At 42.6% G+C, this 13,304-nt stretch overlaps 2 protein-coding genes across 2 annotated transcripts; one reads left to right on the forward strand and one right to left on the reverse strand.

The window, feature by feature from the left end:
- The first annotated feature begins 3,104 nt into the window (after positions 1 to 3,104).
- On the forward strand, positions 3,105 to 7,473 carry LOC133528517 (uncharacterized protein K02A2.6-like). Its single transcript, XM_061865904.1, has one exon. The coding sequence runs from the start codon at positions 3,253 to 3,255 to the stop codon at positions 7,471 to 7,473; it is 4,221 nt and encodes a 1,406-aa protein (XP_061721888.1). The 5' UTR covers positions 3,105 to 3,252.
- LOC133528668 (uncharacterized) lies at positions 7,308 to 12,929 on the reverse strand. The gene is made up of 2 exons (XM_061866129.1): positions 12,432 to 12,929; positions 7,308 to 11,906 (listed from the first exon to the last, which is right to left on the reverse strand). Exon 2 carries the CDS (start codon positions 11,689 to 11,691, stop codon positions 7,588 to 7,590), a length of 4,104 nt encoding a protein of 1,367 aa, XP_061722113.1. The 5' UTR covers positions 11,692 to 11,906; positions 12,432 to 12,929; the 3' UTR covers positions 7,308 to 7,587.
- Positions 12,930 to 13,304: the final 375 nt, after the last annotated feature.

Here is a 13,304-nt window from a genome sequence, read left to right on the forward strand (position 1 = left end):
TCCCGAGTGCTTCCAACAATTTGCATTCATTTACCTGAAGTGTCGTTACCAAAGCCTGCTAAGTGCATCGCCTCTAGGGTTTGCACGACGGATCTGAAATGTATGTGAAGATCCGCGGATCTGGATCTAGATCCGGATAATTTCATACATTTCGGATCCAGATTGCAAACCCTCATCGCCTCAGATGGTTTTTGAAGTAAACACAAAGACAGCTGGATATAGACTGATTTATTCTTTTTAAAAACCTACCCACACCGATACATATTTATGAATATACTACATCTCCCTCTTAATGAATTGTTGAAGTAATCCAATTATTACAAGTTTTAACAGATTTGGATTACATTAATTATGCTAAGTCCTTACAGTATATAATTATAGCTAGTACATTTCATGAAGAGCCTTGATTTTCACTTTTATTATTATGTTATCAAAGTCTAATTTCGCTAGACAGCTTACCTTCGTGAGATGCAGTATCTATAATCTTAATCTTACATATTGGCCGTACAGTTATGAACATAACATACTAATTTATAATGTTTATCCTTCCTATCCTTATGAATTATTGTTTTGATCATACGTATGCCTAAACTTAATTGCAAACTTGTGTTAAAATAACAAAGCAAGGAATAAATGAAATGAAATTATAACAGATATTTTTAAATTTGCTTGTGTCAGGTCCAACTTAACATTAAGATTATTTGTTTAGGTACATACTTTAACTATTACATGCAATAATCGTTCATATATAAAAGTTCTCATATACATAAGGTTTATTTTTGCTAACACGAGGAACTGCAATTACGATATACATGATTGACATAGGTAAATATGTAATATACCTATTTTATATATATTTAACATGGGTTATTATTGCTTTAACTTTTTTCTGGCCTCTATAGCAGCAGCCCTCGGCAAGCGTTGATAGCTATTTTCATTACGCCCTGAGACAACAGGCTGACCGGTCTGAGAACGCGTATCCTGAACCGCGGTGTCGGGGGCCGTATCGAGTGACTCTCCTACGTCGTCGTAAACCCTGTCATCGCTTGAACACCCTGCATCTTCACCGTCCAATATCTCGTGATGAGATGATGCGTGAGATGCAATCTCGGGTTCCAGCTTAATCAGATGCCGCCTATTTCTTCGGTAACGCTTGCCTGAGGCATCCGTTACGAAGTACGATCGCGGCTGTGACGCCCGGCCCGTGACCCGCGCCGCGCGCCTCCGGCCGCCACTGCCGTCTAGTGCGATGACGTCATCACCCGGCTGCAGCTCCGGCAGCGCTCGCGCCCGCTCGTCGTGCCATTGTTTACTCCGCGCCTGATTACGCACTATGTTTTCATAATCGACCGTGTTGTCCCTATCCGGTACTAATTTATCCTCATGAATTGGTAATCGCGTATTTAATCTCCTGCCCATTAGCAGTTGTGCAGGACTAGCGATTCCATCCCGCGGCGTGGCTCTAAAATTCAATAAACCTAAATAAAAGTCTGAACCCGTGTCCAATGATTTTTTTAAGATCATTTTCATTGTCCTTACCGCTCGTTCGCTGCGACCGTTTGATTGAGCGTAGTTGGGAGATGACGTGGAGTGCCTAAAGTCCCAGACTTCTGCAAATTTCTTGAATTCCCTCGACGCATAGGCTGGGCCGTTATCTGAAATGAGCTCCACTGGAATTCCGTGTCGGGCGAATTGATCCTTTAGTGCTAGCACTACAGCGGCTGAATTTATAGATCTTAAGGGACATACCTCGACAAAGTTTGAAAAGTAGTCGACTAAGAGCAAGTAGTTTTTACTCTTGTACTCAAAAATATCCGAACCAACTTTGGCCCATGGTATGCCCGGTATGAGGTGCGGCACCATCGGCTCCCGCTGCGGCGCGGGCGCGTGCTGCGCGCAGGTGCGGCAGCGGCGCACGGCGCGCTCGACGTCACGCGACATGCCCGGCCACCACATTACCTCCCTGGCGCGCCGCTTGCACCGGTCTATGCCGAGGTGGCCTTCGTGCACCCGCGATACCATCTCTGTTCGGAGTCCGGTCGGAATATACACCAGATTATTCTTGAATAAGACGCCGTCTGTGTATTCAAAGCATTCCCTGCCGTCCCATAATGCTCGCACACATTCATCAGACTCGTGTTTTGAGTTTGGCCACCCGTTTTTGATGTAATTTATTAAAACTTGACATACCTTGTCCTTGCAAGTGACTTGTCTTATTGTATCCATCTTGTTATCACTTATGCGCACCGACCGCAACAGGAAACAGGTTTGATCGTCAACTTCCTGTGAGATCTTATCGCTCATTAAGTCTGGAAGGGCCGCACGTGACAAAGTATCCGCGATGAACATGTACTTTCCGGGTTTGTATACAACAGAAAAATCATACCTCTGAACACGCAACATCATACGCTGCAACCGAGCCGGTACAGCGTCCAGGGATTTCTTAAACAGCGCTTCCAAGGGTTTGTGGTCCGTTTCAACTACCACGTCTGATTTCCCGTATACATACTGATGGAACCTCTCGAGAGCAAAAACAATCGCCAACATCTCCTTCTCGATCTGCGCGTAGCGTTGCTGCGTGTCGGTGAGCGTGGCAGAAGCAAACTCAACCGGACGCTCCTGTTGCAAGACAACAGCTCCTAGGGCCTGGCTACTCGCATCTACGGAAAGCACGCAGGGACGATCCGGCGCGAACAGCGCCAGCACCGGCGCTTCACACAGCGCCTGCTTCAACGCGCGCACCACGTGCTCCTCGCACTCGCCCCAGCACCACTCACTGTCTTTTTTAAGGAGGTTTCTAAGTGGAGCTACTTGTTCCGAATAACATGGAATGAACTTGGCAACATAATTGATCATACCTAGAAACCTTTCTAGAGAGTGCCTGTCACTAGGGCTCGGCATTTCTTTAATAGCCTTTAATTTTTTGTCATCGATTTTAACCCCTTCCGAATTAAAAGTATGACCTAAATATGTTACCTCACTCACACAAAATTCACACTTTTCCTTATTAAATTTTATACCTACTTGTCTCGCTCTTTCAAGCAAACTTCGTAACCGACTGTCATGCTCTTCCTCCGTCCTCATTTCATATCACCTATCTTTTACCATAGAGAACATCATCAACGGCGTTCAGTATGTCATATCTGTCATTTTAATTTTATTGTCAACATATGAATAAACTATTCTATAAATCTTAATGAATATGTAATTTATATCAGTGGCGACGAGGATTAAAACAAAACTCGTTACAAAATGAACAGCGAACAATTTGACAAGTTTCTTACATTGCAAGCTACACAACAGAAGCAAATCTCAGACATATTACAATTGCTGTTATCGCAACAGCAAAACGCAACTGCCGCGGCTCCTACACCAACAACGACAAACGGCACGGAGTCACCTAGTTTTTCGAATACTAACGGTAACAGAAACAATGTTTACAACGGTTTTAAGAGCGACAAATTCAATCCAGACGATACCGCGGTTGAAAAATTTATTGACTATTTCGAAACAAAATGCAAACTTTGGGGCGAGGATGCACGCAACATACAGAAGGAACTACTTTTCACCTGCCTCTCACCGGAGATCTTTCACGAAATAAAGGTTGCACTTACACCACACTTTGAAGACAGTACATACGCGGATGTACGAAATAAACTGATGGACCTATTTAGAATAAAACGCACAAGATATAGAGCATTAACGGACTTTTGGAACTGCATACGTAAAGAAAATGAATCTATGGAACATTACGCTAACAGGCTGAAAGAAATAAGCAAAGATTGTGGCTATAGCGATGATCTACTAGAGCGACAGTTACGTGACCGATTTGCAACCGGGCTAAACCACGAACAATTACAGATCGATCTTAAACAAAAATGGCCTGATCTACAAGACATTCAAGAAGGTAAGATGAAAGAAGTGACTTTCTCTCAGATTTTTAGCGTTGCTCAATCTCGGGAACGAGCAGAAGGCGATACAGACACACAGGCCAATGTCAATAAGATTAAAAGAAACTCCAAATCTTACCAGAACACATCACCGCGCAAATTACGGACCCATCAATGTTTGAGATGCGGTGAGCCCGAAAGACACCCATTAAACCAATGTACTGCCAAAACACATACATGCAAACAGTGCAACACACCAGGCCATTTCGAGGACTGCTGCATCAAATCAGGTAAAGCATGCTTACCTAATCGAAACTATAAACAAACAACATTTACCAAAAGAAACAAGCTGCACAAACTTAAGCATGACAGGAGTAGCAGCCACTCGTCTCAATCTTCCTACTCAGACGTCAGCGGAGATGAAACGGACATCGTTTGTCAAATAAGTAAAACGAACAGCAAGGACAGCAAAAAAATCGATGTTTTCATTAACGACATTCCTTGCACGATGGACTGGGATCCCGGTTCTCTCTATTCGATCATTAGTACGCAATTCTGGGCGCGTATCGGAACTCCTTCCCTCATAAAGGCTCCCAGCTTGCGCGCATATGGAAATACAAGACTCAAACCAAAGGGTCTAACAAACGTTAGCGTACGCATTCAAAATGAGGAAAGACTACTTCCTGTTGTTGTCATGAAGTCAGCAGACCCTATGTTGTTCGGCCTTCAATGGAGCGAAATGTTCCAGATGGATTTTCCAAAACCAGTCTACTCGATCAAGAAAACTCGACAGGAAGCCATTACACTAAAACAAATTCTGGACAAGCATACAACACTCTTCGACGGAAAACTTGGAAAAGTAAAAGATTATCAAGTAAACATACACATCAAGCCCGATGCACAACCGAAACACATCACAGCCAGATCAATTAAATTCTCAATGAAGAAAAACATAGAAGTTGAACTGGATCGTTTGGTTGAAGAAGGAATTATAACCAAAGTAGACCCAAATATGACTCCGATCCAGTGGGCAACACCGACAGTTAACGTGGTGAAAACCAATGGCCAGATCAGAATCTGTGGTGATTTCCGCAGCACACTCAACCCTGTTCTGATAACACACGCACACCCTGTTCCTTTGTTTGATCAACTACGCCAGAGTCTAGCGGAGGGTGAAAAATTTTCAAAAATTGACCTAAAAGATGCGTACCTACAATTTGAAATTGAGCCCGAATCTAAACAGTTCTTGACAATATCGACACACAAAGGATACTACACCTACAACCGAATGCCATTTGGCATTTCCACGGCCCCATCAATATTCCAACATTATCTTGACAAGCTTCTGGAGGGATTGCCAAATGTAGCAGTCTACTTTGATGACATTGCAGTTACAGGAAAAAACGACAAAGACCACCTTGAAACACTACGTACCGTATTTGAAAGACTGGAACAAGCTGGATTAAAAGTCAATTTAAAGAAATGTACCTTTTTACAACCAGAAGTAGAATATCTTGGGCACACAATTGACAAAAATGGAGTACGCCCTACAAAATCAAAGATAGAAGCTATCAGCAAATCTTCCCCACCAACTAATGCCAAGGAGCTACGATCATTCCTTGGATTAGTCAACTTTTATGAGCGATTTATACCACACTTACACAGTGTATGCGCCGATCTTTACACACTAACAGGGAACAGAATGAAATGGCAATGGACCAACAAGGAAGCTGAGGCTTTTGAACGTGCTAAATTAATGATTGTTCATTCTAAATCACTTGTAGCTTTCAATGATAAGTGCCCACTTTACCTAGCCTGTGATGCTTCAGAGAAGGGCGTGGGCGCAGTGCTTTTTCACATGAGGAATAATATTGAACAACCAATTGCTTTCGCATCACGAAAACTCCGACCAGCAGAGTCAAAGTATTCCGTCATAGACCGCGAAGCTCTCGCAATATTTTTTGGGATTAGAAAATTTGACCAATATCTTCGTGGCACTAAATTTACATTAGTCACGGATCATAAGCCCCTGATACACATTTTGGGATCTCAACGAAACTTACCCAAACTCGCCAACAATCGCCTAGTACGATGGGCTTTAATAATTGGTAGTTATGATTACGACATTAAGTATACAAAAGGTTGCAACAATCTCATCGCAGACTATTTATCCAGGATGCCCAATCCAGAGGAATTACCTTCCAAGTCTGAACTCAAGGTCCACAAAATTGTAGCGCGACTGCAAACTGATAGCATTGGCGATCTTGCATTATCTGAAACCGTTATACGAGATGAAACGCGAAAAGATACTACGCTTAAACGAATAACTAACCTTATAAAAACTGGTTGGCGTGAGCATCAATACTCAAACGATGTAAAACCATACGCCCGGAAGCGCGATGAGTTGTCACTAGAAAACAAAATAATCATGTGGCAAGGCCGTATTGTTGTTCCTGACACTCTGAGGAAACCGACCCTAAAATATCTGCATCTTGGGCACCCAGGCATTTCAGCAATGAGAGCACTGGCACGTTTTTACGTTTGGTGGCCAACTATAGAGGAAGATATAGACACACATGTAAAGACTTGCCACAAATGCCAGGAAAATAGGCCTAATACTTCAGATCTACCAATCTTCTCATGGTCCATGCCAGACCAAGCCTGGGAAAGGATTCACGTCGACTTTGCCGGACCATTCGAAGGTTCATATTGGTTGGTTTTGTCAGATGCTTTTTCTAAATGGATTGAAATCAAGCCGATGACCAAAATAACGACAACCAAACTATGTGATGAACTGGATACAATTTTCACTACCTTTGGTCTACCCCAATTTTTAGTGTCTGACAATGGCCCCCAATTCATTTCTAAAGAATTCCAGGATTACTGTGAAAAAAACGGAATTAAACATATCAAATCGTCACCTTATCATCCGCGGACGAATGGATTAGCCGAAAGGCTTGTGAGGACTTTCAAGACCAGAATGTCGTCAAGCACAAAATGCCTCAAGAAACGTTTAGAACATTTCCTTTTCGCTTATCGCATCACACCCCATAGCACAACTGGCAAAGCGCCGGGCCAGCTAATGTTTGGAAGACAACTAAATTGTCTCCTTGACAATGCCAGACCAAGTGCTAAACGTTCATTACAGTATAGACAAATACAAGCGAATGTTAACTCCGCTGACCAGACTCCAAACTATAGACCGGGTGATGCTGTGTATGTGCGAAGCAGGGAACAGCCGCGATGGGAGCCTGCCACGGTCTCTCGACGCACACATCGATATTCTTATGTTATTAACACTCCAGTTGGGGTGGAGAGGAGGTATCACGCAGACCACATACGACCCCGTCTCCCTGACCTAGAAGAAAGCCCAGCTGAGAGAACTCCTATGGTACCAGTTACATCGTCAACACCAGTTGTTTCCGCCGAAAGCTGCCGAGTTCTTCTTTTTGCCATCAGATATTGGTACTTGGGTAACGTTGAAATGACACTCCAACACATTAGATTTTTTCCATATGTATTAAAATGGTTACATCGTAAAAATTACAAATATCGAATAATCGATAGCAAAACATGCGCGTGAGCGCGATGAAGATCGTAGGGTCTCTGGCCGGGCAGCGCCGCGGCGGTGAGAGGGGAGGGCGGCTGCGCCTGCCGGGGCCCGTTCCCCGCGCGTCTCCTCCCGTGCGTCATCGCTTTATGTATTGGCGTTAACATCCTCCGGGGCCTTGAAACCTCCTGGTTTCAAGATCATTGCTTGATCATCGTCTTCTTGGTTAGAAGGTAGGGGACAGAGCTTAGAGACAGCTCGTCGAACTAGCCCTTTTCCTGTTCGGACGTCTACAACTCTCGTGACGCCGTCGGATCCTGGGTGCAGAGTTTCGACGCGGCCAAGACTCCACTTCAATGGCGGTAAGTTGTCGTCTTTGAGAATAACTAGGTCCCCAAGTTTGACCCCTTGTCCTGTGGCTCTCCATTTCACACGCTGTTGAAGATCAGAAAGGAACTCCCGAGTCCATCGCTTCCAGAAGTGTTGTCTAAGGGCTTCAAGATGATGGTAGCGGTTGAGGTTCATCTTCTGTGTAGGCGGAGATGGCAACGAAGCCAATGGCCGCCCGATCAGGAAGTGACCAGGTGTAAGCGGTGAGAGATCGGATGGGTCGGAAGACATAGGTGTCAACGGCCGCGAATTCAATATAGCTTCTACTTGAGTGAACAGTGTGGTTAACTCCTCAAAGGTTAAGTTAGAAGATCCTACTACACGTTTAAGGTGAAATTTCGCGGCTTTAACTCCCGCCTCCCATAAACCACCGAAATTGGGAGAATATGCCGGACTGAATTTAAAATCTATGCCGTTGCTGGATGCGAACCCATTGACGGGCTCTTGGCTTGCCTTAAGCATACGTTGTAGCTCGCTGTTTGCGCCAACGAAATTGGTACCGTTGTCGCAATAAATAGTTTTCGGTTTTCCGCGTCGCGATATAAATCTGCGTAGGCTTAAAATAAAAGAATTTGTGCTCAGGTCGCTAACGACTTCTAAATGAACCGCCTTTGTGAAAAAACAAACAAACAGGCACAAATAGCATTTTGATACTTTCGCGCCTCGACCCTTTTTGTTCAAAATGGAAAAGGGCCCAGCGAAATCGACGCCGCAGGTCTCAAATGGTGGAGCAGGAACTACACGCGATTTAGGAAGGTTACCCATAATAGGTTGCATGGTTTTAGCCTTTAATCTTTTACACGTGAGGCAGTTGTGCACAGTGCTTCTAGCCAAAACTCTACCCTTAGTTGGCCAAAAATGTTCCCGAACTCCACTGAGGAGTAGCTGCGGACCACAATGAAGTAAACGCAGATGTTCACTTTTAAAAATTAATCTAGCGAGCGGATGTTTGCCATCTAATAGCATTGGATGCCTTTGATCGTATGAACACTGAGCATCATGCAAACGTCCACCAACTCTTAGTACACCGTTATCGTCTAAGAACGGGTTAAGAGATAAAATGCTAGATTTAGCTTTCAATTTCTTATTTTGTCTCAAAGAATTTATTTCATGAGTGAAAGAAACCGCTTGTGACAATTTCGTCAACAGTTGTAAGGAAGTGTTTAACTCTTGTACGGTAAGTGAACCCTTTACATTTTTATTTTTGCATGCATTTATGAAGCGTAATACGTACGCGAACATATTTATTAAAGTGCTTAATTTAGAATATTTGTTAAAATCTACCACCGTAGGGGAATGATTAACTTTTATATTTAAGTTTGTTTTTGTTTCAGGTATGTCATCTTCAATGGACGTCATTTCCGGCCATGCATTATCTGCTTGAAGAAGAAAGGCAGGCCCAGTCCACCAGAGAGTATTCCCATTTAATTCCTGACACTTGATACCCTTTGATGCTAGATCCGCCGGATTGTCAGTAGGTACGTGTCTCCATGCATGTTCATCTGTTAAATCGCGAATTTCCTGTATGCGATTGCAAACGAAAGTCTTTAGAGTCTTAGGCTGAGCTCTGATCACTGCATAATGAGGAAGAACGTAGCCAAAGTCCGGTCGTGGGACCTTGGTTAAATGCCCCAGCTGTTCATACTCATGAATGAAGTCCATGTACATTTGTTTAATATAAGGCTTACTTTGTAATTTTCTTTCTAAATTAAAGAAACGTCTTTTTGCGATACAGTGAGAATCACCAAGACTTTGCTCTGGTGACGCCTTGAGTGGCATTTTCACGGAAAATCTGCCATCGGGAAGCCGAGTAACATCATTATTAAATTGATCTTCGCAGAATTGTTCATCGCTAGACAAGAGTTTGTTTTTTGTGGGTATCTCTTCGAGTTCCCAGAACATGGAAAGCCTATCTTTTATTTCTCGAGTGAAATTACATTTTATATTTTTACTGGTTTTATGGGTGCGTTCACCGATCGGTCCGGCAACTAACCAACCCAAGTGCGATTTTACTAATGTAGGTTTATTTTTTCCTAACTTGACGAGGTTTTCTTCCACCAAGTCGTAGAACACGTCACCTCCGAGAAGCAAATCAACATTAGAGGGACGGAAAAAGTCTGGGTCTGCAAGATCTATATTTTCAGGCAAATTGAGTTTAGTGTAGTCTACAGGCGCGTTAGGGAGAGTGCCCGTAAGTTTAGGTATAACCAGACATGACACCGATGTATTAAATGAATTAAGTCTTGACTTGACACTTATCTCACAATGACGTTGAGGAATATCAAAGTCGTTGTCATTGATGCCACAAATGGTAATGTAATCTTCATTAGATGCCGGTAGGTTTAACATGCTTTTTAACTTTTCAGTGATAAACGATGACTGACTACAATTGTCCAAAACAGCACGCGCGCGGATTGTATTATATGGACCAACTATGTCTACGATTGCCGTGCACAACAATACTTCCCCGCAGAAAGCAGCATTAACACGCACACAAGGATTAGGTAATTTTGGCTGCTCTTTGGTTTGCCCATCATTGCGAGGAGTATCTACCTTATCTATAGAAATGTCCTGACGATTGTCACAATTATTGTTACTATTTGCTTCATTGTTGTTGCTACTGTTATGCTGTATATGTACTAATGCATTGTGTTTTCTGTTACAGATGGTGCACGGACCCCTGCGGCAACGAGACTGGTGATGACCCTGCCGGAAGCAGTTAACACACAATTTCAACCGCCTCACAGTACTTAACCTTGACTCTGGGTTCATTACTTTAAAATTAGGACAGTACTCAAGCCTGTGGTCTTGCTGACATAAAGCACATTCAACTTTATTACCATTCGTTGACGCAACATGAAGCAATTTTGTTTGTTTACCTGACGAATTTTTATTAATTGTGGGACGCTCGCTACGACCTGCATCAACTTTACTATATTGTATTGTTTCTAGTACATCTGCTCGATCGCGCAAAAACTGATAGAACTCCTTTAAAGTTACTAAGTCTGACAAGGTACTTCTATGTTCCTCCCATTTGCGACCTGTGGCGGCGTCCAATTTTGAGGACATGTTGAATATGATCAGTGTGTCCCAGTGCTCAGTAGGCTCACCTAAGCTACTTAATGCACGCAAGTTTTTTGAAACGTGGTCAATCATGAGCCTCAATGAAGTATACGATTCCTTTGTAAATGCTTCTAAATTGTACAAAGATTTTAAGTGATTATTTATCAGAATTCTTTTATTATTAAACCTCTCACATAACAGTTCCCATGCTAAATTGTAGTTATTTGCCGTAAAATCAATTGACTTTATTGCGACAGCAGCGCCACCTTCGAGGGAAGAGCGTAAGTAATGAAACTTATTCATGGGAGGAATATGATCATTGTCGTGGATTAGCGATTCGAACATATCCCGAAATTCCAGCCATTTTAGATGATCTCCGTCGAAGGTAGGTAGCTTGATTGTTGGTAATTTTATTTGTTGGTAATGACCAAACGCAGCACCATCATTAGACTTGACAGATAAATGAGAGGAAGCCGCGTCATTATTTTCTACGGGGTTCAATATGATCCCGGAGGTAGCAATTAAATTACAAAACTTACTTTCGATTCGTTCGCGTTCCTCAATTTCACCTTCAAGCTCTGAAGGCATTACAAATACTTCGATTTGTGACTGAATGTCATCAAACTTTGTTGACAGTTCTTCAAATTTAGTTAATCTAATCTGAAATTCACGGGTTTGTAACGTTGTTGCATTTTCTGATTTAAAACTAGACACGTAATTTTCATACTTTGTTATTTGCCCTTTGATGCTGCTGCGCTTTTGTCTCAAAACAGCTAATTTTTGTTCCGACTCAGTCATTGTCACTTTATTATAAACGCAAACAGCGAGTTTAAAACCAACGTAAACTTAAATAAAATAAAAGTGCAAGATCTGACCAGCTAGTCCTTCAATGGGCACAGCATCTAGGGGAGGTGATCTGTGACGCGTCCCCAGCCGCCAAGATACTCGTAGGTACTTGGCGCACGTACTTGCGGGACTCGCGACGATCCCGTGGAACACGAAACGTAGGAAACCTGGAATTTGCGTTTTAGCGAAGTAGTTTATGTTTACAGCAAAAGCAATAAGTACCTGCAGAGATAGTTATTGTTTTTTCCTCAAAAAATTAGGTTAAGATTATTGCAATTAACCAAATTTTACCAATAAGTGCTTTTAAGAACTTAAAATACGTGCATTTATGCAAAAAGCCTTCACACAGGTGCGGGAATGTTATAAATAAGATATAAATGCACACGAATAGCTTTATTTTAAATCGAAGTAACTTATTTACGTTAATTAGCACTAAAGAAAGTTATTTATTGTAAACTTTTGTAGATTTACTTGAGAGACCTTTTGTTTATATTAGTAGGCAAGCTGATTCTTTTGGAAAATGAAAAAAGTGATTTTAAATTTGTATAGAAACCGAAATAGACGAAATAAAAATAGCCCCACAAAATAGGTAAGTAGTAATGCAGCTTTTGTTGCCTATCGACAACCAAAAACACGTAATACGCAACTCACTGTTCACTCAAATAGAAAAAAGCGGTACAAGCTGTACTTACGTTTTTATTACTGCATATACTTTACACCAACTTAAACCTGGTACACTTTCGTCACAAACAACCACCAACAACGAATACCTATCTTCAAATATTTCGTTGCTCAGGTTTGAACTTTCAATTCAACCGCTCGGTGTCTGTGACCACAAGTTTCGATGAGTGGCGTCGTCGAAGTTTCTAGATAAATCACGTCGGGGTCACCAAAATGTTTCCGCCGAAAGCTGCCGAGTTCTTCTTTTTGCCATCAGATATTGGTACTTGGGTAACGTTGAAATGACACTCCAACACATTAGATTTTTTCCATATGTATTAAAATGGTTACATCGTAAAAATTACAAATATCGAATAATCGATAGCAAAACATGCGCGTGAGCGCGATGAAGATCGTAGGGTCTCTGGCCGGGCAGCGCCGCGGCGGTGAGAGGGGAGGGCGGCTGCGCCTGCCGGGGCCCGTTCCCCGCGCGTCTCCTCCCGTGCGTCATCGCTTTATGTATTGGCGTTAACACCAGTATTGCAAGCCAATGGATCGACAGTGCCATGCCCAGGGTCAGAAGCTGGAGCGGAATCTCTTGCAGAAGTTGCCCCAGTTTGCTCTCCTCAGAATGAGGCCGGTACGGCCACAGCCGCTACACCTATGGCACCGCGTCGAAGCCGGCGTACCATTAAACCACCTCGTCGACTAATTGATGAGATGGACGTTTAAATCTTTAGGGCGAACGAATGTTACAACCTCATTTCATATCACCTATCTTTTACCATAGAGAACATCATCAACGGCGTTCAGTATGTCATATCTGTCATTTTAATTTTATTGTCAACATATGAATAAACTATTCTATAAATCTTAATGAATATGTAATTTATATCACCTTGTCC

This window comes from Cydia pomonella, chromosome 19, assembly GCF_033807575.1.
Source record: "Cydia pomonella isolate Wapato2018A chromosome 19, ilCydPomo1, whole genome shotgun sequence".
In the NCBI taxonomy this organism is placed as follows: Eukaryota; Metazoa; Arthropoda; class Insecta; order Lepidoptera; family Tortricidae; genus Cydia; species Cydia pomonella.

Coding starts and splice junctions, on each gene's coding strand:
- LOC133528668 (XM_061866129.1), bottom strand. CDS start 11,691: ATGACTGAGTCGGAACAAAAATTAGCTGTTTTGAGACAAAAGCGCAGC.
- LOC133528517 (XM_061865904.1), top strand. CDS start 3,253: ATGAACAGCGAACAATTTGACAAGTTTCTTACATTGCAAGCTACACAA.